This window comes from Pavona decussata, unplaced genomic scaffold, assembly GCF_977016875.1.
Source record: "Pavona decussata unplaced genomic scaffold, jaPavDecu1.1 SCAFFOLD_133, whole genome shotgun sequence".
In the NCBI taxonomy this organism is placed as follows: domain Eukaryota; kingdom Metazoa; phylum Cnidaria; class Anthozoa; order Scleractinia; family Agariciidae; genus Pavona; species Pavona decussata.
The window spans coordinates 1,049,725-1,075,000 of NW_028145546.1; the positions used below are offsets into that span (position 1 = coordinate 1,049,725).

At 40.7% G+C, this 25,276-nt stretch overlaps 1 protein-coding gene, 1 long non-coding RNA gene and 2 pseudogenes across 3 annotated transcripts in view; 1 reads left to right on the forward strand and 3 right to left on the reverse strand.

Annotated features, from left to right (window-relative positions):
- The first annotated feature begins 3,113 nt into the window (after positions 1 to 3,113).
- The window catches only part of LOC146468076 (uncharacterized), a 63,778-nt gene continuing 41,615 nt past the window's right edge, over positions 3,114 to 25,276 (forward strand). Inside the window, exons 1-2 of the long non-coding RNA XR_014867600.1 lie at positions 3,114 to 4,146; positions 4,604 to 4,721. This is a non-coding gene — a long non-coding RNA (uncharacterized LOC146468076). The remainder of the gene's footprint in view (positions 4,147 to 4,603; positions 4,722 to 25,276) is intronic.
- LOC146468077 (kelch-like protein 26) lies at positions 5,527 to 8,550 on the reverse strand (annotated as a pseudogene). The gene is made up of 2 exons (XR_014867598.1): positions 7,686 to 8,550; positions 5,527 to 6,650 (listed from the first exon to the last, which is right to left on the reverse strand). The product of XR_014867598.1 is annotated as a kelch-like protein 26 (transcript).
- Positions 13,309 to 24,721, reverse strand: LOC146468078 (kelch-like protein 26). The gene is made up of 2 exons (XM_085125028.1): positions 23,749 to 24,721; positions 13,309 to 16,274 (listed from the first exon to the last, which is right to left on the reverse strand). Exons 1-2 carry the CDS (start codon positions 24,661 to 24,663, stop codon positions 15,156 to 15,158), a joined length of 2,034 nt encoding a protein of 677 aa, XP_084981154.1. The 5' UTR covers positions 24,664 to 24,721; the 3' UTR covers positions 13,309 to 15,155.
- On the reverse strand, positions 17,292 to 18,251 carry LOC146468079 (kelch-like protein 20; annotated as a pseudogene).

The following is a 25,276-nucleotide window of genomic DNA, read 5'->3' on the forward strand; positions in this document are numbered from 1 at the left end:
AAAAAAACCACTAATATTTACTTCAAACACGCAATATTTATAAATGCGGACGCTTAGCTAACTACGTACACATCACTCACTGAATGCAATCTTACTGAATGATTAAAGAGTAAATGGGGTCAAATCCACGAATCAGCGATTTAGAGCCAATTTAAATTCTGCTTTAAAACATATCTGGGAACTAAATGGGTTTTAAAACTTAAAAGTTCAGTCATAAATGTACTCTATTTTTACCTTAATCTTAATTAATCCTAACGGTGTTTAACTAATCTCATCCCTTTATGACAAGAAACCGAAGAAAATAAAACCCTGTTTAGCGTCAGCCATGCAGGGCAATAGACCGTATTCGTATTTTCGGTATTGAACTGGATCGAGCTTGCAATGGAGGCTCATGCGGAGGAATATATTAGAAACTATTTGCATGTGAAAAGATTTCCCCGCAGAAGCCTCGTGTGCAAGCTAGTTCCAGTTCAATACCGAGAATACGAATACGGTTTATTTCACTTTACCGAAATTCTGTCCCTTTTTTCGCCTCTCCTTCTCCAGAGGCTTTTTTTCTCATTAGTTGCCCTGTTTTCCAAGCTAAGGGGTAGGTACAGGAAAGTGTTGGCTTGGAAGTCAGGGGTGAGGTTGCAGGTGGTAGAGGAGCTTTTTTATTATGTAGGAGAGCAAGTGTGTTCTGCAAGAGCAGTGGTATTACTTTGGGAGGGGTATGGATGTGGGAAGTAGGGGTATATGAGAACAAGGGTGAGAGGTACTGATGTGGAAGCGAGAGTTTGAGTCGGGTCTTATATGCAAGGATCTTTGCCTGTGTGGGGGGACTAGAGTATACAAGAGCTCCCAGTTGGCTTGATAGCTCAGTTGGTAGAGCACTGCACCGGCATCGCAGAGGTCATGACTTCCAATCCCATCAGTCAAGCCTGAATTTTTTTCAGGCTATCCTTTCGCAACTGCTTAAGTTGCGTAGTAACTGCGAGGATCTTTCTTCTATTTGAACTCAAAACCAATTACCATTATCTTTTTTTGGAATTGAGTTCGTGAGAGCTTGCTTTTCCATTTTAATTTCAGAATAATGCGGACGCTTAGCTAACTACGTACACATCACTCACTGAATGAAATCTTACTGAATGATTAAAGAGTAAATGGGGCCAAATCCACGAATCAGCGATTTAGAGCCAATTTAAATTCTGCTTTAAAACATATCTGGGAACTAAATGGGTTTTAAAACTTAAAAGTTCAGTCATAAATGTACTCTATTTTTACCTTAATCTTAATTAATCTTAACGGTGTTTAACTAATCTCATCCCTTCATGACAAGAAACCGAAGAAAATAAAATCCTGTTTAGCGTCAGCCTTGCAGGGCAATTCTACTTGACACTTATACCGAAATTCTGTCCCTTTTTTCGCCTCTCCCTCTACAGAGGCTTTTTTTCTCATTAATTGCCTTGTTTTCCAAGCTTAGGGGGTAGGTACATGAACGTGTTGGCTTGGAAGTCAGGGGAGAAGTTGCAGGTGGTAGAGGAGCTTTTTTATTATGTAGGGGTGCAAGTGTGTTCTGCAAGAGCAGTGGTATTACTTTGGGAGGGGTATGGATGTGGGAAGTAGGGGTATATGAGAACAAGGGTGAGAGGTACTGATGTGGAAGCGAGAGTTTGAGATGTGGTCTTATGCAAAGATCTTTGCCTGTGTGGGGGGACTAGAGCATACAAGAGCTCCCAGTCGGCTTGATAGCTCAGTTGGTAGAGCACTGCACCGGCATCGCAAAGGTCATGGGTTCGAATCCCGTTCAAGCCTGAATTTTTTCCAGGCTTTCTTTTCGCAACTGCTTGAGTTGTGTAGTAACTCTTCTATTTGAACTCAAAACCAATTACCATTATCTTTTTTTGGAATTGAGTTCTTGAGAGCTTGCTTCTCCATTTTAATTTCAGAATGGGCGAACATGTTTGAATCAGTGATAGATATGGGAAAATGCTGTCAAAAACAAAACATGTTATCGCAGCCGGCGTCGATTAAACAAAGAAAATGAAAGATGGAAACTCTTCTGCCACAATTTCAAAGAAATTATACAGTAATTGAAGAATAACACCATGTGCAACAAAGTTCAGAATACCCAAGGTAAAACCCATATGAAAAGAAGTAAAGGGGTGCCAGATGATATCTCAAAATGTGGGTAAAATGTGGATAACTTGCGTTAGAAACATGTATAAGCTAAAAATTGAGAGAAGATAGGTCGACTTAACGAGCGCTAAAATTTCAATACTTTTGATAGGTGGACTGAGTACTTTGTTGCTATGTCTGCTGGTCATCAGTTCCTCCCCTCCCTTCTTATCCCTAGCTTTATCCATTCCTGTTACTCGACTCACTATCCTTACAAACCTGTCGCTCACCACACTCACCCCACTGTTTTCATTTGTTTTGCTTGAAGAGCATGCAGTTTTACGTAAGGTAAACCCCGTGTAGTTTTCTCCCCTGGAGGCCTTAAAGGCCCACATTCACCCAAGATGTATTGCGCGCCGAGGAACAGTTTTCATATATGAAAACCCTCCCATTTTATTTGAGCGCGAGTCGAGTGAGAAAGCAATAAGCGATCACGAATATTCTTTCCCTCCAGCACGAGTCGCCTAGGAAACCTGCATGAACCGCTTGAGTTCGGACAGCCAATAAGATCACGCGTTTGGGCAATACAGCATTTCAAAACAAAAACAATCGACCGCAATGACTCTTGGGTGAAGGTGGGCCTTTAAGATAAAAACGGCAAACTGAATTGGTCTTTTTGGCAGGAAAAAGAGACACTGGGCTTTAATTTGTTTCCATTCTTTACATAGTTCCATGCTGTGAGCATCAGGAAACCGATTTTCTTTTGTTCCCTTAGAATTTTACTGATGTTGGTCTGTAAAAGATCCGGCATGTCTCATCGGTTTGTCGCTGTGTACTTTTGCTCGGCTTTTAAACTCCCTGGAGCCATTGTGCTGTACGTAGGGGCAATGAGGAGACTATTTGCCAAGTAGACTATACTATTTATTAGGTAAATTGAATCCCTTGAATGCACGACAACGATAGAAAATAAAAAGATATAGGATTATTGTTGGAGACAGAAAAAAATATACAGACTTTTGTCAGAGGTTAAGGATGTTTATTTAAATTTAATTATATTTCATAAAGCCATTGATAAAATTACATGATTGTTAATTAAAGATTTGTATCAATAGTTACACACTGGTCTCAACTCTGCTAAGGAGTCGCGTCAGTTTCCCTTTCTAAAGTAACAATATGGACTAAAGAGTTCTTATCAGACCGGCAATAATCATCCTTTCTCGTAACCCTGATAGTGTCAAGCACAGTTATTCGTTCCTTAACTCGGCTAAAATATCCGGCCCTGCTATAAACTGCTCTAAGGCGATATATTTACCATTCTAAAAAGAACTTCAGTAATTGAGTAAAAGCGCTAGTCAAAAGTATCTCTACACAAAAAGGGCCGCTAGTTTCAAAAGATTAATCGACAAAAAAAAACTTCTACAATTGTCAAAAACTGACATACGTTAACATTAGTTATTAAAATACAGATCTACTGTCCTAATACTTATTTTGCTAGCTATCTGTTATCCTAGTTAACATTTTTGTGAGTTATGTACACCTATCTAAACCCCTAACCATCAACCTCTGTTTTTATTAAAACTCTCTACTGAATCATTATATTACGGCAGCGTTTGACAATCGCCATTACCGTTCAGTTTCCAATCATTATGAACCTTACGGAAACACAAAGGTGGCAGCAACGAGACGCTTTGCAAGGCAACCGTGAAGTTGCCAAATTGAAAGGGCCGCACGACGGAGACTTTCATACTTCTGTTTGTGAACTTCAACGCGTTTTTTTCTAATTATGTTCCTGGATTGTTTGGCCACATTATACAAGTTGAACAGGTTGAAATAATGTAGCTGTGTGTTCCATGCAAGTTTCTAGATAATAGATAGATCCGACAAAGGCTAAAATCTTTCCCCCGCGTTCGAATTTTAGTGTCACGTTCGTTTTCTGATTCCGTCCGTACTTTCTGAGACTCCAGAACCGAGTGTAGAATAATCACAAAGTAGATCAGATATAACGTGACTAACCTTTCTAAGGAAACTGTTCGTTGGTTTGCCGTCGTAGTTTCCCGGGAAATTGTCTTACCCTTTCCTTTTTTAGCTAACTTATAATTCCGGAGTGACAAATCGAAGGGTTGCTTTTATGCAAAGATACAAGCAAATTACTAACCGCGACACAGGCAACGGCACACAGTATTTGAACCTTACAATCCACAGCGCATCTGAAGCCATTTCTGTGTAATTTCTTCGTTAACGAAAAACACGTGCGCTTCACTCCGGACTGAAGTAACTCGAGCTTCCAAGATCTGGTTAGCGATTTTCAAAGCCTGTTTTACACAAATCACGAGTTCGAAAACCGAACGTTCGATTGGGTTCGATTGATTTTTTGTCTTTTCGGTGAGTTCGATTTCGTTCGATTGCCGAACTCAATCGAGCTCAATCCACGGATTGAGTTCGATTGAGTTCGATTGGGTTCGATTGAAATTTAGTTCGATTGGGTTCGATTTACTATGCCGGGTAGTTTCTAAGGTCCATATCATGAAGCAGTAAACAGCCTGACTCCGAGGGGATTTTTCTGATTTTTTTTTTTTCAAATGAAAACCGCAAAAGTATATCAGTGCGAAAACCGAAAACGGAGAGTGACAGTTGATTGAATTAAGCCATGGCTTGAGCCATTTGGCTTACCAAATGTGCAGATCGCTAAATTACAGCGTGTACAAAATGCAGCAGCAAGACTTATTCTTGGCATTGGAAAGTTTTCTCACATTACACCGGCGCTTTATGAGCTGCACTGGCTGCCAGTTTCTTTGCGTATTGACTATAAGATTTTACTTTTGACTTTCAAATGTATTTATGGCCTAGCGCCAACTTATCTTAGCGATCTTATTAGTATAAAATCGAATTCATTATATAATCTTAGGTCTACTGGTAAGCTCTTATTGGACCATCCCAAGGGAAAGATGCTTACAACATTGGGAGCAAGATCATTCTCAGCAGCAGCTCCGAAACTCTGGAATGAGCTTTCTTTGGTGCTTCGTCAAGCAACATCACTTAACAGTTTTAAATCTCGACTTCAAACCTATCTTTTTAAGAAGTATTTTTATAGTTTGTAACTTAATTTATTTTATTCTCACGGTGATGTATTTTCGTTTTCTTTTAAACATATGATTGTAAAGTGCTATTGATCAGCACATGTAAATACGCGCTATATAAATTGGTAAATTATTAAAAAGCAAAAATCGATAACAGCGAAAACATAATGCAATTTTGTCATAAATTTTTTCTTGAATTGAGTTTGTAAAAGATCGCAGGAAATTGAAAAATCAATTGAGGTCATCGCGGGCTAGTAACAACATGCCGCCGTAAAACCAGTTTCCCCAAACCTGATGACTTAAACGGAGAGCTAAGACATTTAACTTCAAAACTGGGCACAGTAATACGTGACAACTTTTAAATTCACTCATCCGATTGGTTCACTGGAACTCATGTTTATAAGATTCACAATTTTTGGCCACAAGCAGCGTTCGTTGGACCCGTTTTGTATTGGCGATTTTCGTTTGAACTTATTTAATGAAGGAAAACATGAAACCTGCGAGTATAGAGTTGGAAGTAAAAAAAAATGCAACACCCCTTACCTATGCACGGGTTTTCTTAAAATATAGCAAACTGAATTGTTATTAATCCTACTCTTTTTTCAAGTTCTCCCTCTTTACCGGAACATAACTCAGGGCAGCATTTGTGGGAATGTTACTATTAACATTTTTCCATTTATCCAAAGAAACAGGATACAGCTCCCCTGGTGGGATCCTAATGCCACTGTCAACTGGAAATCTGTTAATTATGAAATAAATCTTCCCCTCTATTTCCACTGCACCGAGGTTGTTTGCTGGAATATGTTTTTGATCAACAACAGACCACTTGTTGTTTTCTTCATCATAAACTTCTACTGATGCAAATTTACCAGATGGCCTACCGTAATCTAAATCATAACGAACATTACCCCCTACAACATGCAGTCTACCATTAACTGAAAAAAGGCTGGACCGAAAGTGGGGCTGGCAGGTTGATGCTTTTTCTACCCACAAATTCCTTGCAGGATCAAAACAATGTAGCACCGCACTGCTTTGGACGCCAGAAGAGGATACCCTACCATAAAGCACAAACACCTTTGAATGAAGTACTGTTGCCCCACTATTAAAAAGATAACCGTCTGTCATGATACCTGGCTTAGCAACACTTTGCCATTGTTGTTCGGCAAAGCTGTACCTTTGAGGACCCTGATTACAATCAGAGCCGATTACATACATGTAGTTATCTACAGTGCATAATTGTTCAGTTTTTCCACATGAGTGTGGCAGTTTGTCCCACACATTTCTTTCTATGTCATAGCAGTAAATGCAGTAATTGCCCGACACAAATCCACCAACATACAGCTTACTGCCAACAGTTTCTGCACAACAGCATTGTGTTGCGTCAGCTGCTGGTGCTAAGGATGCCAATGGTTTCCATGTTTTAGCTTCAATATCAAAGAACTGCATTTGGGTTCGAGGACAAACAGCAACAGGGACCTAAAGACAACAAGATTACAAGGAGATCAGATAAAAGTATCAACTGAAAGTGAGTTGGTCAGTTACTTATTGTTATGAAGCTGAATATTGTTTATTTGTTGGATTGAGCGTTAAGTAATGTTTAGTGAAAGTTGCTTTATTTCCCACGATAGCCACGATTTGGAGCCTTTTCCACTCGCTTTCGATGAGCCCTCTTTCAACGCCGCCATTCGTCTTTTGTTACGGCGCTTTATCTGGGTCAGAGTAAGCACCAACCACAGAATTCAACATTTCTCATCGTATGACTTCGGAAAAGGCTGTTGTCAGTTATACTAATGTAGGACTGTAGGGTTCGCTTCTTGCTGTACTATCACCCCACCCATCTACAAAAAGAGTGGCCCTGTCTATATGGTCTCAGGGTAACCCTTGCCCCTCTCCCCGCGTTACCATACGCGAGCTAACTTTTTACTCATTCTATCAACTGTTTACATGAAAATTTCGGCGATTCGTCTTCAGGAGTGGAGTTTTCTCGCCATGGCCGGAAGAGTAACCCTTACAGACGAATTAAACAGATATATGCAAAGAAGAACGAGCAATGACGATTTCAATATTTCGTTATCATTATGAATGAATTAAGTAAGGTAAGCTTGTCAGTCGGTCACACAATTTTAAAATGGACCTCGGGGGAGGTTTCTCTCGGGTCCCCAAGACCATATAAGAGAACCAAGACCTTGACGGTGCAAAATGTTGTACAGCTGTCGCATCCCAGGGTTTGAGCCGGGACGAGGCAAGATCAGAGCACAGAGTACAGAGGCCTGGAGTAGGGGGGTGACACAATGGCATCCTGCCACCTAGATTACTTTTTATAGCCATTGTTTTAGTTCACTTCATTTTTTTTTTTTAAATTTATGGTGTCTGTGGCTTAACATAAATTATTTGCTCTAGTTCAGAATGCTTTGATTGTTGTAAAACTCCAACTACTGTAAAACAAGTACAGAATGATTTTAATCTTTTACAAAGTTAGAAAATTACTGGAATAACAAAAACAGTTCTTACCAAGCCTGTCGAGCGGATTTTACTTTTTTCTTCACCAAATGTAGAGCTTGAGGGAATGTAGCTAAACAACAGTGCTTCATGTAGAAGCATGAAAATCTCTGGCACTTGTTTCATCTCCTCTATGTTCAGCTCTCTTATCACATCCCTGATGTCCACCAGCCCCAGACGAACCGCTCCAATAACTTTGGCCGCCACTGCCATCCTCTCTTCCTTCTTGTATTTGATCCACTGCATCACTGATTTGAAGATAAATTCTCTGAAGGAGCATTGAGGTCATCTCGACTAAGGAGGTTCGACAACTGGTCTGCGTTAATAAGCGACAAGAATGCTTCACTTTCGCAGATTTCCTTGTACATCGAGGCCATCTTCCGCTGTGTCGCTTCTTGAAGGTCTGTCAGACCGTGTCGATCGGCAGTCGTACAGATGCGACAGTACGTTTGCACATCAAACCGAAGCTGAACATACTCGGTGTTCAGGTAATCACAACATTGTTGAACAACACTTGTGACTTGAAGATGATCAGCCGCAAGGAGAACTTCAAACACGTTTTCATCGTTGACATGAACCTCTCCACTGTAGATGGAATCCATGACGATCTTCAAAGCTGCTGCTGAAATGTTTTCATCTTTGAGTTCAATCACTTCCTGGTTGGATTCCTTCATTTCATGGGTAAACATGGCGTGGAAATAATCGCTGTTCGCAGCGAGCACAATGCGATGAGCTGGAAACACGTCTTCACCCACCTTCAAACGAACATCAACGAATTCACCTTGTTCACGAAACTGAGCACACTTAGACAAGAGAATCTCAGAATGGACGACCATGCTCGATTCAGTGATTGCAAAGCAGAATTACGTTTCTGTTGACTGGACCAAACTGGTGACGTGGCGATTCTGATCTTTGCGTGATCGCGTGACCTAACAGGCAGGGCAATTTACATAAGCTTCAAACAAATGAGATATGTTAATCAAGGCAAAGTAAGCAAAATATACGGTATTCACTACATTGTTGGTCAAAGCTAAGTTATGAAGTTAAATTCCATTTGTTAAGTGAAGTCATGGAAGCCCATGAGTAGATACGTGTTCCCAAACAAAGCCAATTTAAGAAATTTATTTGTACACAAAGGAACTTAACTTAATTCGAATAAACAGACTGATTCCATCCATGCGATACTCGTTGTTTATCACTGAATATCTGAATATTTCTGATTTTTGTTAATCGTCTAATGTTTGTATTAACTATTTATGGCGTTTTACATTGAACTGTCACGGTAGGCACCTTCTGAAAGCGAGACGGCAACGAGAGCGAAAACCTCACTTAGAAAATTCCCGTTAGCTGATCTACTTTGTGATCATTCCAACCCGCTGAACTTGTACAATGTGAACGAATTATCCAGAAACATAAGTAGTAGCAATGCTGCTCAAGTCCACAAAAAGAAAGAAAAATTCACCGTTATGTGCTTCGAATTTGGTCATTTGGTAGATGTCTTCCAGAAAACGTCAAAGAAATGTACTTATTGCGTTCGACGTAGAAAGCACGCATTCCTATTAAAAAAAATACAGATTGGAGTCGAGATTGTATAAGACAACGTTGATTGAATGAATGGATCTTGGTAGGCGTATCTGGCATCCGCTGCAGATTTTCCAACATCATCACCAACTTGGCAAAGGAGAGAGAGCCTGGCGACATCATCCGCACTCCCTAATCTTTGATTATTGCTATTTTTTTTAACACACGTACAGAACTATTGTTTAGCTCATTAAACCTTTTATTATCCCTTATACAACTTTCAGGAAACGTCGAGAAGTCGTCAGTTTTTGACAGTTTTAGCAGTTTCTATGAATTCTTAACAGGGGCGGATCCCGGAACTTTCGCCAATTGGAGGTGTTCAAATGTTTTATTTCCCACAGCCGAAACTAAGGAAGTGAAAGTGCCTCCTACAGTGAACTAGTACGTTATACGAAAACAAGTACTTTACAGCGTTACATTTATTTTGCTTGCAAGACTGAAATTTGTTTAAAGAAATCTGTGCAGCCTTACGCTTTTGGGACAATACTGATAAATGTATCAACTTAGAATGAGTGCTGTCTTATGTTAGGAGAAAGCAATTATACCTGAGCTTCATCAAATAGTTTAAAAAAATGGTCGACAAGATTTCCTGCTGAACTTTAAAAATGTCGGCGATATATATATATTTTTTGTTAAAATTCAGATTTGAAAGAAAACACCAATCACCAAACAGCATGCGGTCGAGGCAATTTCTTTCATGTAAATTCTGCATTTAAAACCTCCTGTAGGCGGACACCTTTTCTAAGCGGAAGCTGGCACCTTTTTCAAGGTTTAGAGGAGCTAAAATAACCGCCCTTTAGCAGACAGACCCCTCAAACTCTAAAAGCAGTTCCACTCCATCTATATTTACATGTAACCTACTGTTCACTTCTGTTTATTCGTTTGCTACCTCACTATTTACTTATTTTTCTTAGTACCACTCAGTATGACTTCACTACTTAATGCATTCCGAGATTTCATTGGATGTTTGTACACTGAAGCTTGTCTGTTGAGCCCTTTTTCAATCAGGCGCTGAAAATCGATTGCCCCGACTTTCTCTGGAAGCTTTTGCATTAACCAGTTGGATTTTTTTCCATCAGCGTAGTGAGGAAATAGAGGAAAAGAAAGAACACTGCAGTTAGCGCGCTTTAGTTTATTTCTCTTCTTTTACAAATTGTGTTGAATTCGAGTTTGATGAAACAAATATTTACTTTAAACAGAATTAAATGGTGGAATTTATCTTACAGTTATTTTGTGAGATCAACTCCTAACAAGGTGCGATTTACCAAGTTAGCTATGCAGAGTTCACTGACGTGCATCGAGATCGAGAGGCTTCTTTTATTACATGTCCAACTCCAGCATTGAAATTCCGCACAACTGGTCTATCCTTTCAGCTACTGGTATATAGGAGAATAAGGCCCAATTAAGCGTACGTTTCTCAAAACTGCCGAAAACATTTGCGAGTCCTAAAACCTGTTTGAGGTGCATAGGCGCGATGTTCATTATCAAAAATACAATTTTATAATTTAAGTGGTAAAAATTTAAAACCTTTCTAAGATTAAGAAACGTGCCCCACATTAGGCTAGTTTGTACTAAAAGTACTCCGAATCGATAGAAATAAGTATGATACATCTCGCAAATAAAAAGTCTTCGGGGGTTTTGAGGAACGGATTTCAGGACTGAAAGTTTGTCTGAAAAATGGCAAAAATGAACAGTTCACGGTGGTCGCAGTGGTCACACATGAACAAGCCCAACTGGCTAGACAGATCTAGATTGGATGCTTGAATATACCTACGCAGGATAGACACTGGGCAACACTCGCTGTCTAGCTTAGCGATCTAAACATAATTGCCCTCTCTATCCAAGTCCGTTTTACTTTGTGGCACGAATACCTTAACAAAATCATCGTAAAAGGTAAGGGACTCTGCAATAATCAGGGTGAGGTGTTCTGAAATAAGTACCATACGGCTAAAAGTTATCTTGAAGCCCCTCTGTACAAAGGCTGAAATAAGTTCTTACCACCCCTCCCTGTTTAAGTCAATAACTAACGTACAATCCCCCTCCACCCCGCCCCCTATTTCCAGCCAACGTTACCACGCATTGGGCTGTAAAACCCTAGCAGAAACAACACACTGAATCAGTTGGAAATGAGCTACTGCCCACATTTTATAACAGCTACAAAGAGGGAGCTGGTAAGGCAACTCTGGTTTGATGAAGAAAATGTCCATTGCAGAAAGAGACCGACGGTACATTGTGAATCAAGAACTTCACAGACAATGCAAACATTGGCCGATGTAAGGCAAAAACCACATGTTTGGAGGAAAAATTGAAAACCATCCTCAGTATAACTCTGACACTATCTATGCTATAACAACTGATAGGTATTCTAGAGAATGTTACCCAGCTGATTGGAGACCTAGATGCTGCAATGGAAAGGTACAAAGCAACATAACCCATTGGATTAAACAAAAGTACATCTACATATAGAGGAAGGAAAGAAAGAAACTAAGAGAAAAATCAAACAAAGAAAGGGAAAGCTGCTTGGATCGGATGCTTGGACCACAGGAGGAGCTAGTGTCACCTGGAAGTGACGCGACGACCTTGCGCAACTTGTCTCGGATACTTTCGCTACACGGATAGCTTGATAATCCTGGCAGATATACTCTCACAGGGTCACGGTTAGCGGGCGTCTTGGCCTGCTTCACATGCTCGAATTCATGTGACGCCATGTCACTGTTAAGGCGATCAGAACGAGAAATCCCCAGGAGAAATCTCACACTCTTCGCGAGTGCATAACCACAGACCGCCGCGACTGGTCACGAAACAGCGATCGTGTCCAGCCGTTGGACATGACAACACACCAGTGCATACTTCAACAAGGGCTGGGCTTGCAGACTTGACCTTTTTCCGTGGGCCATCAAAAAATCCTTCCAGAAAGTAACCACACTTTGGGTAGTTCGGTGGCTTCGACTGATTAAAATATTCGTCGGAACAACTTGGACACGAGCCGCGACCGCGCCGCTCATTACAGTTGAACGTTACCAAAAACCAACCAACCGATGTAAAAATACGCCCCGCTAACAAATTAGAAACCAACAGCCGAAGATAGGAACTTTAGACCAAAAACCGCTCACGAACTAACCGCTCAATAACGTTTTTGAAAAACAGTGAGATGCTACTGAGACGCCACTGAGATAAAAATTGTGAGATATTTGGGACAATCGACTCGAAAGTGACGTTTGATTATTTGACTACCGGGACTACCGGAAGCGACCTATTAACCAATCAGGGACAAGCTTGCAAACGGTGCGGGCTAACAGGACTAAACCTCAGGTTTAATCAAATAAGAACGCGCGACCGAGACGCACGGCTGATGGGGGAGGTGGGTTGGTTGTCCCGTGTACACACATACCTTTCAGCGGAGGGGGAGGGCAATTTTTTTACGCCCATTTCAATATGGAGGATACCTTCCGTGGCAGACTGGTAACTAACAAAATAACGTTCTGGTTCGCCTATATAGGACAGTTTGGTTAGTCTAAATATCTCTTCAGTTAGCCTAATTTAGCTTAGGTAGCTTGCGGTTAGCCTTTATTTGAAGTTTTGCAGCCAGTCGTTGGTAGTCTAGTTGTAAGGTTCACGCCAGGGAATCCGACGAGCCGGGTTCGACTCATCTTGGGGTCATCTCTTTTCCTAACTTAAAAAAGTAGCTAAGTGTGATTTATAGTATCCGCCACGTTGAAGCGGGTGTAAAAAAATTTCGCGGGGAGGGAGGGGGTGCGGGAGGATATTCCAATCACTCATATGGTCTAAAGGGGAATCATACACTAGTAATGAGCGTCTTACTGTCAACCCTTGAACACGTTTACAATGTTGTAAATTGCAGTAATTTGCACATTTACCTAATTTTTTTACATCATCGAGTTTGTTCAGACAGAAAAAAATGTCGTGGTTGTGGTTTTGTTCCGGCCGAAATAGTTTTCAGGTATTGATTTTACGTCCTAATTTTTTTTTGTGATTTAAGTAAAGAAGTCGTTGCGGAAAGAAAAAGTAACCCATATCAAAATAGGATGTGCTACCCTCCCAGCCATTGAAACTCAGGTCCCTTTCCTACAAGGATGATCCGCGCATCGAGTTGATCTACTCATGAAGAAGTCAACCAAAAAAATTCACTTAGTTAAGTTTATTTTCAACTTTCTTACGAAACAAATTAATTTTAAACTGGAAACTTAACACAATGTTTACAAATGCTCTGCTAAACTGTATGTATAAGAACTGTCCAACGAATGAAAGAGCCCGGTTGATAAAGGCAGGATCAGATTCAAGTCAAGCCAGGAATGTTTAGCGCCAATTTCGAATCACGTAACGCCGCTCTATGCCATTTTTTTTACTAATCACTGGAAACATCGTTTAGTTTTGACGGACTTAATCTGTCAAATTCGGCTCAAACTTAATTATAACCCTGTAAAACAAAGAGCACTTTACAACAAAGGAAACCAAGTCTATAGTTTACTTTAGTCCCAGCTTGTAACACTGATTACCTTTCAAAACAAGCGGTCTCTGTGTTTGACAAGAAAATAAAATCTTCACATTTTTATTCACTTTCATGCCTTGCTTTACATGATATGAATACATGAATTAACGCGCTGTTACACTAAGCAATTTGTCTTCCAACGTGTCTCTCGATTTCGTCACGCCATTGCGACACAAGTTACACGAACCGTTAGTGTAACATGCCCTAAAATGAACATATCTCGCAATGTTTTTTTTTCTGTCACCGTTACACAAGGTAGAACCGACGTCTAATTAACGGTTTCCGTAACAAATCGAAGACCCCTGTGAGCTAACTCGTGAACATAGATGTGAATACCTGGGTAACCGTATTAAAAGCGGTACTCCCATCAAACTAAGCTACAACGATTCGTGGACGCCATTCCACATTGCGGGACTGCATTATGTACATCATGTTATTTGCTTAACACACAAAACGATTAAATTACACACGCACCCTCATTCCTTTCGCTAAGAGATGCAACGCAAAGGTGGACGTACACGTTCCTTTCACGGTGGTTTTAAGTGGTTGCCAATCGACAAAAACTATTGGTTACCTAGCACGTGACCAAAATCTTGCTGTTTTCAGTATGGTGATATTCCTTTCTACGTTCGAAAGACGGCTTCTATTTAGCGTTTTATAACTTGATTTTACATTCTTGCTTTTTGCCCCGTAATGGCGGCTGATGGTGAATACTGTACATACACTACAGGTTGACTCAAGAATAATTTATGTTTTTGATTAAATTCCGATTAAATTGATATAAAGTTTACAACCCACCGGCAAGTAACAAAACTGGCCCCACACCGCGATAACTCGTTCATTGTGCATGCGCGCATTCACAAGTCAAAAAAGGGCGAGGCTTGTTCATTTCAGGGCATGTTACACTACCCAACGATTCGTGTTACTTGTGACACAGCAAAATTGCGAGACAAGTAGCCTCCCTCGCAGACGCTCTTTTGGTTCTTCAAGCAATCATTTCTTCCCAACGAGAGGAATGATTGCGTGACGAGCCAAAAGAGCGTCTGCGAGGGAGGCTACGAGACTGAAGTTGCTAAAAAAATTGTCTAGGCTAAAAGTGCCTTTAAATACTCAAAAGGATGTACTAAGCAATCTATTCTGCTAACTAGCAGGTCGTAACCTCCCAACATAACCGTTTCTAGTTTTCAACAGCGTTCTCCAAGGGTCATCCAAAACTCAGAGACTAAGAAAGTTAACGTTAGTCAACCCATTTATAAATAAATCCAAGGACTTGATACTGACACTGTTTTTAGTTATCTAATTTGGCGCATTTACTGAATATACTTTTCCCAAACGATAGCTCAACCTGCTTCGGCCCCACTATACAAAATTCACTTTTTCTTGGCGTTTGTCTATACTGAGGATTTTTTCTCGTCCGGTGGCTGTGTTTTCAAGCTGTCTGTCTTTACTGGGACAAAACACAACGCAGCATGTTTGTTAATTGCTGTGATGCTTAGTTCAGCGACCTCAGACTCAGCATAAAATTTGGGGGGCATGACTTTTTTGCTCCACTCGTGCAAAGAAATGTGATAAACCTCCCCCGGTGGGATTCTAATACCACTGTCAACTGGAAATTTGTTGATAATGAAATAAACCTTTCCCTCCACTTCCACTGCCCGAAGCGTGTTTGGAGGAATATGAGTTTGGTAAACAACAAACCACTGGTTGGTTTCCTCATCATAAACTTCTACTGGTGCAGGGTCCCCATATTCATTTGGAGTAATTTTACCTGTCCTACTATCTTTCCTACAAGAAATCTTCCCACCAGCAACAAGAAGTTTGTTGTTATCCACAAAGAGAGTGGATCCAAAGTGAGGGGAGGAGGTTGATGCCTTTTGTTTCCATTCATTCTTTTCTGGATCAAAACAATGAAACACAGCTGTCTGGGCTGTCAAACTCCAATCTTCCACTATGCAACACCCATGAAGTACATATATTTTAGATTTCATAACGACTGCTGCTACATTAATCAACTGCTTATTTTGGTTGTTACTTTTCTTCAAAAAAGGCAATTTTGAACCACTTTGCCATTGGCTCTGAGCGAAACTGTACCTCTGGGGTGGATCAGTGTTACTGATTGCATATAAATATTCATTAACATAACACAAACAGTTAATCACATGGTCACGGCCCATTGATGAGCTCTGAAAACGTGGGAGTGTCTCCCACGTGTTATTAACAACATGGTAACGGTAAATGACACCGGAACTGAATGACTGGTTTTCCGCAGCTACATACAAGTAATTTCCAACATACTCTGCACAAAGAAATTCGAAAGTTTTCCTGACTGATAGGAGGTCCTCAGAAACTGAGGTTAAGCCTGGCCTGGACGGTGGGAGTACCTGAGAACCTAAGGTTAAGCTTTCCATGGACAGTAGGGGTTTCCACGTTTTTGTTTCAAAGTCAAAATACCTCGTCTGAGTAGCAGCTGACTTGTCATCTTGTTGTTTTGGGAAAATAGCAACAAGAACCTGAAATAAGAAAGCACCGAAAATGAGACAAGAAAATTACACGGAAGTAGCTCACTAAAAACGACAAGAATACCGGCAAATGATCAGTTATGAAAGTCTTACGAATATGAAACAGACTAGAACCAAAAAAGGATACTTGACAGACAGTGATCCACGTAAGTCTAACCACAGCCGGTAACCGAAGTGGAATGTAAGAGTTGGAGCTGAAACAGCTCAAATTGATCGAAAAATAACAAGCAATTTCCCATAATGATTGTAAGGTTGGGCGTATATTACATGTGTTTTTATTTTTTCTCTGTGCTTTTGACAATTGTCGTTCTTTGGAATTTTCTTCTAAGCGGTTGGTCAAAGTCATATCGATCTAACTTACGGTTAGCAGTAATACGTTAGATGATCATGATCAACCAAACGGTGATTAAAATCGCTTAAATCGGCCTCAGGAGCTCAAAGAGACGAAAAAACAAAAAAAACAAAAACAAAACAACTACAACAACAACAACTCAACAAAGCCCACAAGAGTAACCTTTCTCTGATGTAATGTGAACTTTATTTAAACAAGGAGAACTGATCATCAGTTTAGCTAAAAAAAATATATATACGTTTACAAAAATGCTTACAACTGTACTACCAGATCGCCATGTGGGAATCCTCTAGGTCAGATACCTACCTGATGTTTCGTTTAAAGTGCCCAACAGAGCTGGCGTCCTTTATTTTCATTATTTCTTGTAGGGTTAACTGGAAAAAATTTTCATTATTTTTCCATACAAAATCTTAACTAACGATTTGATTGCATTTTGCTCAGTAAACAACAGACTGGAGTTCAAGCTTTTGCTTGCTAGCTTTTGTTCACGATTCAGTCTTTAATTATGAAGTGATTTCGTACCCTCCAAACAGATATTTATCGAAAAGAATCGTTGAATGCCCCAGGCTAAATGCAAACCGAATGAGGCTTATTTTCAGGGGATTCAGAGATACGTTGTCCGTGTACAATCGTTAACTCAGTGTTAACTCACTCATAAATTATCTGACCTGATCTATTACCTGTTAGGCACACAAATATAAATAGCAGAATGCATCATGCAAGGCTTATGTTAGGTCTCTATTCTTACCGGGCTCATTGAGCGTGGCTTTGTTTTCTCTACGGCAAACTTTGAGTTGAGGGAAGGAATCTGGGCATGCAGTAGTGCCTGCGAAACAAGTGCTTGAATCTCGGGCACTTCTTGCATCTCCTCTGCACTTAGCTCTCTTATCACTTCCTTGATGTCCACCAGCCCCAGGCGAACCGCTCCGATAACTTTGGCCGCCACTTCCATCCTCTCTTCCTTCTTGTATTTGATCCACTGCATCACTGATTTGAAGACGAACCTCTCTGAAGGAGCATTGAGATCATCTCGACTGAGAAGCTTCAGCAACTGATCTGCGTCAATATGCGACAAGAATTATTCAGTTTCACAGATGTCCCTGTACATCGAGGCCATCTTGCGTTGCGTAGCTTCTTGCAGGTTTTTTAGACCGTGTATATCAGCAAATGTAGAAAGCTGACGATACGTTTGGACATCAAGTCGACGCTGAACAAGTTCCTTGTCCAATACATCACAACACTGTTGAACAATGCTTGAGACTTGAAGGTGGTTAGCGGTAGTGAGAATTTTAAACACATCTTTCGTTTCAGTCATCAAGAGTTGCCCGCGATAAATGGAGTCCAATATTATCCTCAATGCGTATCCAGAAATGTTTTTCATCTTTGAGTTCGATGACTTCTTGGTTGGATTCCTTCATCCCACCAGTAAACATGGCGTAGAAATAATCGCTTTCCGCAGCGAGAACATTACGGTGAGCTGGAAACACGTCTTCACCCACTTTCAATCGCACGTCAATGAATTCTTCTTGTTCTCTGAACTTCGCAAACTTGGACAAAAGACGAGCAGCCATCTTGGATGGCTTGTAAAGCTTTCCACAGGCTGACGGAGGCAGCGCCCAAAAGTTTGTTTGGTCGTGCTTGACTGCTTGATAACTCGGTCAAGCGACGCAGGTTTTAATTTTGGCGTTTATGAACAAGAAGAGCGGGGTAGGAAAGAAAGACGGTTCAAGCAACACGTATGGTGCAACGTTGTCCATGAGAGCTTTTACTTCGCTTTTTTTGACCATCCGAACTTCAAGGCCAAGGCATGGAGACGTTTCTCTCTGAGTTCTGTCTTATTGTGACAATTGCCTGTTCTTAAAAATTTCAGCTTTCTCTCTCTATGTTGAATTTTTCCTGGGTCAGATTGTCCATTAAGGCCAAGTAATACGGGCCACATTTTCTTTCAACTTGTCGCGCAACAATGTTCCATTGCAAGTTGCGATTGTTTGTTGCCCGTATTGTTACCTCCGCGCGCAACAAATTTTTTCATGTTCAACATAAAAAAGTAGACGCTCTTTCTACTTTTTGCAACAGAAAAATTTGTTCAGCACCCCTTCCCAGTTCACCCCACCCCAAAAACCACATGTTTGGAGGAAAAATTGAAACTATTAAAAATATGATAGCAGAACATAACGATAGTCTCTTCAGTGACCTGACGGGCAAATTACAGGCATGGCTGTCTTACCACCCCCAGTATAACTCTGAAACTATCCATGCAATAACAATTGACAGGTATTCTAAAGAATGTTACAAAGCTGATTGGACGTCTTGGCCTGCTTCACATGCTCATATTCATAATGTGACGCCATGTCACTGTTAAGGTGAACTGAACGAGAAATCTCACACTCTTCGCGAGTGCGTAACCACAGACCTCCGCGACTTGTCACGAAACAGCGATCGTGTCGGCTAAATTGAGGTTTGTATATATTATAGTAACTGACTAAGTTTATGGCTAATTTTTTTGTATATTTGTAGAATGCATTTTATGTAAAATTCGCCGTTGTCTAAACTCCGGATCGTGTCGGGCCGTTCGACATGAAAACACACCAGTGCATACCTCAACAAAGGCTGGGCTGGCAAACTTGACCTTTTTTTCGTGGGCCTTCGAAAAATCCTCCCAGAAATTAACCACACTTTCAGTTCAGTGGCTTCAACCGATTGAAATATTCCTCGGGACAACTTGGACACGAGCGGCGACCACGACCGCTCATCACAATTAAACATTGCCAAAAACCAACCAACAGATGTAAAAATACGCCTCGCAAACAAATTGGAAACCAGCAGCCGAAGATAGGAACTTTAGACCAAAAACCACTCACGGCTAACCGCACAATAACGTTTTTGAAAAACAGTGAGATGCTACTGATACGCCAAAAAGGCAAAAGTTGTAATATATTTGGGACAATCGACTCGAAAGTGACGTTTGATTGTTTGACTACCGGGACTACCGGAAGCGACCTATTAGCCAATCAGGGACAAGCTTGCAAACGGTGCGGACCAACAGGACTAATCCACAGGTATAATCAAATAAGAACGCGCGACCGAGACGCACGACTGATGGAGGTGGTGGGGTGGTTGTCCCGCGTACACACATACCTTTCCGCGGAGGGGGGAGGGCAAAATCTGGCAGGCAGCCGTTGGTAGTCTAGTTGTAAGGTTCACGCTAAGCAATCCGACGACGCGGGTTCGACTCTTCTTGGGGTCATCTCTTCTTCTTACTTAAAAAAGTAGCTAAGTGTGATTTATAATATCCGCCATGTTGAAGTGGGTGTAAAACAATTGCGCAGGGAGGGAGGGGGGAGGATACTCCAGTCACTCATATGGTCTAAAGGGAGCTCTTATTTAACGTCATTAGAAAAGGTGTTGCTTATCAGATGTCACTAGCAGTGAGCGAATTACTGCAAACGTCATACCTTGGCCACGTTTAAAATGTTATAAATTGTAGTAATTTGCACATTTACCTACATCATCAAATATGTTCGGACAGTAAAATGTCCTGGTTGTGGTTTTGTTTCGGCCGAAATAGTTTTCAGGCATTGATTTTACGTCCTATTTTTTGTGATTTAAGTAAAGAACTCATTACGGAAAGACAATTAAGTAACCCACATCAAAAAAGGATGTGCCACCCTCCAATCCTCTGAAACTCACGATCAGGGGAGATGATGGGGGCGCGGTCATGGAAAAAAATTCGGCTCCTTTGTTATAAGAATGATCCGTGCGTCAAGTTAATCTACCCATGAAGAAGTCAAACCATAGCATTAACTTAGTTCAGTTTATTTTCAACGTTCTTAAGAAACAAATTGCTTCTGAAGCTGGATTAATGACATAACAAAGTAGTGCAATATTTACAATGCTCCGCTAAACTACATGTATAAGCAGTGTCCATGGAATGAAATACAGTCTGTTCCTTTGAAAGAGCCCGGTTGATTAAAGCAGCACTGATCAATTTCAAATCCCGTTATGCCGTTCTCACGGACTTTATCCGACCAATCTCAAACTTAACTGTGACGTTTTAAAGCGAAAAGCACTTTAAAATCAAAGAAACCAAGTTTATAGTTTATATTTCAATCCTAGCTTGTAACACTCAAATTGGCCTTTAAAACAACCGGTCTCTGTGTTTGACAAGAAAATAAAACCTTTACATTTGCCATGCCTTGCTCTGCTCAGTATATTATAATACACGAATAAGTCGTTATTACACTAGGCAATTTTTCTTGCATTCAGTTGTCTCGCAATTAAGTTATACGAACTGTTGCGTAGTGTAACATGCTTGCTAGTGTTAAAACGCCTTCAAATACTTAACGATGTAATACGCAGTTTATTCTGCTGACTAGCAGATCTCAACCTGATAACCGTTTATAGTTTTCAACAGCGTTCTCCAATAAGGGTCATCAAAAACTCAGAGACTAAGAAAGTTAACGTTAGTCAACCCATTTACAAATAAATCTGGGATTGTAAAACTCTCATACAACATTCAAGGACATGCTGACACCTGTTTTCTGTAATCCAATTTAGCGCATCTACTGAATAAACTTTTCTCCACCGAAAGCTAAGTCTCCTTTGTCCCTTTTTTCGTCTCTCCCTTTACGGAGGCTTTTTCCTCATTAGTTGCCTTGTTTTCCAAGCTTTCTTTCTTTACTGGCATATAACACAAGACAGAATTACCTATTCCACTAATTCTCTTATTTTCCCATTCGTGTAATGAAATGGGATACACCTCCCCCGGTGGGATTCTAATACCACTGTCAACTGGAAATCTGTTTATTATAAAAATAATCTTTCCCTCCACTTCCACTGCCTCAAGATTGTTTGGGGGAACATGTGATTGTTTAATAACAAACCACTGGTTGTTTTTCTCATCATAAACTTCTACCGGTGCGGGGTTCCCATCTGGAAAAAGTTTACCTTCCCCAAACAAGTCCTGGAAAGAAATCTTTCCTCCAGCAACATACAGTTTGTTGTTATCCACAAAGAGAGTGGATCCAAAGTGAGGAGAGGAAGTTGATGCCTTTTGTTTCCATTCATTCTTTTGGGGATCAAAGCAATGAAACACAGCTGTTTGAGCTGTCAAACGCCAATCTTCCACTATGTAACACCCATGAAGTACATAGATTTTAGACTTCATAACTACTGCTGCTACATTAATCAACTGCTTATTTTGGTTGTTACTCTTCTTCAAAAAAGGCAATTTTGAACCACTCTGCCATTGGTTCTGTGCCAAACTGTACCTCTGGGGTGGATCAGTGTTACTGATTGCATATAAATATTCATTAACATAACACAGACAGTTAATCACGTGGTCACGGCCCATTGATGAGCTCTGAAAATGTGGGAGTGTCTCCCACGTGTTATTAACAACATGGTAACGGTAAATGACACCGGAACTGAATGAATGGTTTTCCGCAGCTACATACAGGTAATTTCCAACATACTCGGCACAAAGAAATTCGAAAGTTCCCTTAGAATCTAAGGTTAAGCTTGCCATGGACAGTAGGGGTTTCCACGTTTTTGTTTCAAAGTCAAAATACCTCGTCTTAGTAGCAACTGACTTGTCACCTTGTTTCAAGTTTCTAGGGAAAACAGCTGAAACAGCAACAAGAACCTGAAATATGAAAGCACCGAAAATGAGACAAGAAAATTACACGGAAGTAGCTCACTATAAACGACAAGAATACCGGCAAAGGATCAGTCACGAATGTCTTACGAATATGAAACAGACTAGAACCAAAGAAGGATACTTAATTAACAGACAGTGATCCACTTAAGTCTAACCACATGTAACCGAAATGGATTATGAGAGTTCGAGCTGAAACTGCTCAAATTCGATCGAAAAATAACAAGCAATTTCCTGACAAAGCTTGTTGGGCGTATACTACATGTGTTTTTTATTTTTTCTCTGTGCCTTTGCAATTGTCGTTCTTTGGAATTTTCTTCCAAGCGGTTGGTCAAAGTCATTGACCTAACTTACGGTTAGCAGTAGTACTTTAGATCACCATGACCAACCGAGTGGTGATTTAAATCGCTCAAGAATCGGCCTCGGGAGCTCGAAGAAGCGAAAAAAAAAAACAAAAACAAAAAACACTCAACAAAACCCACAAGGTAATCTCACTCCGATGTAATGTTTACTTTATTTAAACACGGAGACTCATCAGTTTTGCTAAAAAATATATATACGTTTATAAAAATGCTTACAACTGTACTACAAGATCGCCATGTGGGAATCCGCTAAGTCAGATACCTGCCTGATGTTTCGTTTAAAGTGCCCAACAGAGCTGGCGTCCTTTATTTTAATTATTGTAAGTTAAGAGGGAAACGTTTTCGTTATTTTTCCTTAGAAAATCTTTACTATAAACGATTTGACTGCATTTTGCTCAGTAAACAACAGACTGAAGTTCAAGGCTCTGATTGTATGAGCTTATGCACGCTTGACTTCGCGGCTTGAACAATTTTCATTTATCGGCTAACGATTCGAAATTTATAGCATATTTTTTACATTGCATGTATTCGGTGTGACTTGGGAATGCATGGGCAAAAGTTTGCGGCAGAATAAATTGGCCGGCACCCAATGAGAATATTTGAGGTACTTCAGATGTCCGGTTTTTCGTTTTGTAAGATCCTTTACGGGCATTTGAAAGGCATATTTGTGTACGTTAGAAACAACCTTCGATCAGTCCAGATTCTTTAATTGAATTTTTAAGCCCGCATAAATTTGGTCTAGGAAATAGATCATTATCCCCTCAATTGGCCTCTTTAGCTTTTGTTGATTTTTGAGTTGTGACGAATGTGAAACATGATCCCAGCTTTCTAGCTTTTGTTCACAATTCTTCACAATTCAGTCTTTAATTCTGAAGTGATTTCATACCCTCCGAACAGATGTTTTATTGTAAAGAATCGTTGAATGCCCAAGGCTAAATGCAAACTGAATGAGGCTTATATTCAGGGGATTCTGAGACTGACGTTGTCCTCATAAATTACATGTCTGAACTGATCCTGATTACCTGTTAGGCACACAAATATAAATAGCACAATGCATCACACAAGGGTTATGTTAGCGCTATTCAGTATTCTTACCGGGCTCATTGAGCGTGGCTTTGTTTTCTCTACGGCAAACTTTGAGTTGAGGGAAGGAATCTGGGTATGCAGTAGTGCTTGCGAAACAAGAGCTTGAATCTCAGGCACTTCTTGCATCTCCTCTGCACTTAGCTCTCTTATCACTTCCTTGATGTCCACCAGCCCCAGGCGAACCGCGCCGATAACTTTGGCCGCCACTTCCATCCTCTCTTCTTTCTTGTATTTAATCCACTGCATCACTGATTTGAAGACAAAGCTCTCTGAAGGAGCACTGAGGTCATCTCGACTGAGAAGCTTCAGCAACTGATCTGCGTCAATGTACGCCAAGAATTCTTCAGTTTCACAGACGTCCTTGTACATCGAGGCCATCTTGCGTTGCGTAGCTTCTTGTAGGTTTTTCAGCCCGTGTACATCAGCAAATGTAGAAAGCCGACGAAACGTCTGCACATCAAGTCGACGCTGAACAAGTTCGCTGTCCAATACGTCACAACACTGTTGAACAATGCTTGAGACTTGAAGGTGGCTAGCGGTAGTGAGAATTTCAAACACGTCTTTCGTTTCTGACATCAAGAGTTCCCCGCAATAAATGGAGTCCAATATTATCCTCAATGCGTATCCAGAAATGTTTTTATCTGTGAGTTCAATGACTTCCTGGTTGGATTCCTTCATTCCGTGAGTAAACATGGCGTAGAAATAATCGCTTTCCGCAGCGAGAACATTACGGTGAGCTGGAAACACGTCTTCACCCACTTTCAATCGCACGTCAATGAATTGTTCTTGTTCTCTGAACTTCGCAAACTTGGACAAAAGACGAGCAGCCATCTTGGATGGCTTGTAAAGGCTTTCCGCAGGCTGATGGAGGCAGTGCCCAAAATTTTGTTTGCGTGATCGCGAGTCTCGGTAATCAAGCACCATCAGGTGATATTTTAGACATTCGGTGAGAAGCAGGGGGGAGGGGAGGGCAGCTGATCTTTTTTTTGCTTTTGTAGCATTATACACCTATATATATATATATATATATATCTGTGATCGGATTTTTGAAAAGGTGGCAAATGAAAACTTGAGCACTGCAAGCCTCGCAGCCGGCACCTCTCTCTGCCTAGGCGCCACCAATGGTTTACATGCCGCCATCATGCACTGTCACTGAACCGTTCGGTGACAGTACATCGTGGAAAAAAATGTACTGTCACATGTTCTTGGCGAAACTGACTCTCTCTGATACCACTGTGTGATTAATGTCAAAGGCACCAATCACATAAGAAAATTCTTAAGACATGCATGCCTGGTGATTGCGATGGGTGCTTCTCATTGGTGCAGGTGTCATCTGCGTGTCTGTATCTATTTGGTAAACATGTTTTCCTCGTCAAAATGGAGGCGATGATTTCCTGTGTACATAGTGGACGAATGGTTAGAGTCGTCTGTCAAGAATTATAAAAGGTCTATAATTTGCTATTTGCAGTCTTTATTTTTTCTTTTCTCCATTTTGCTGTATTTTCAGACACTCCTAGGCCACTTTTCTTTGCATAAA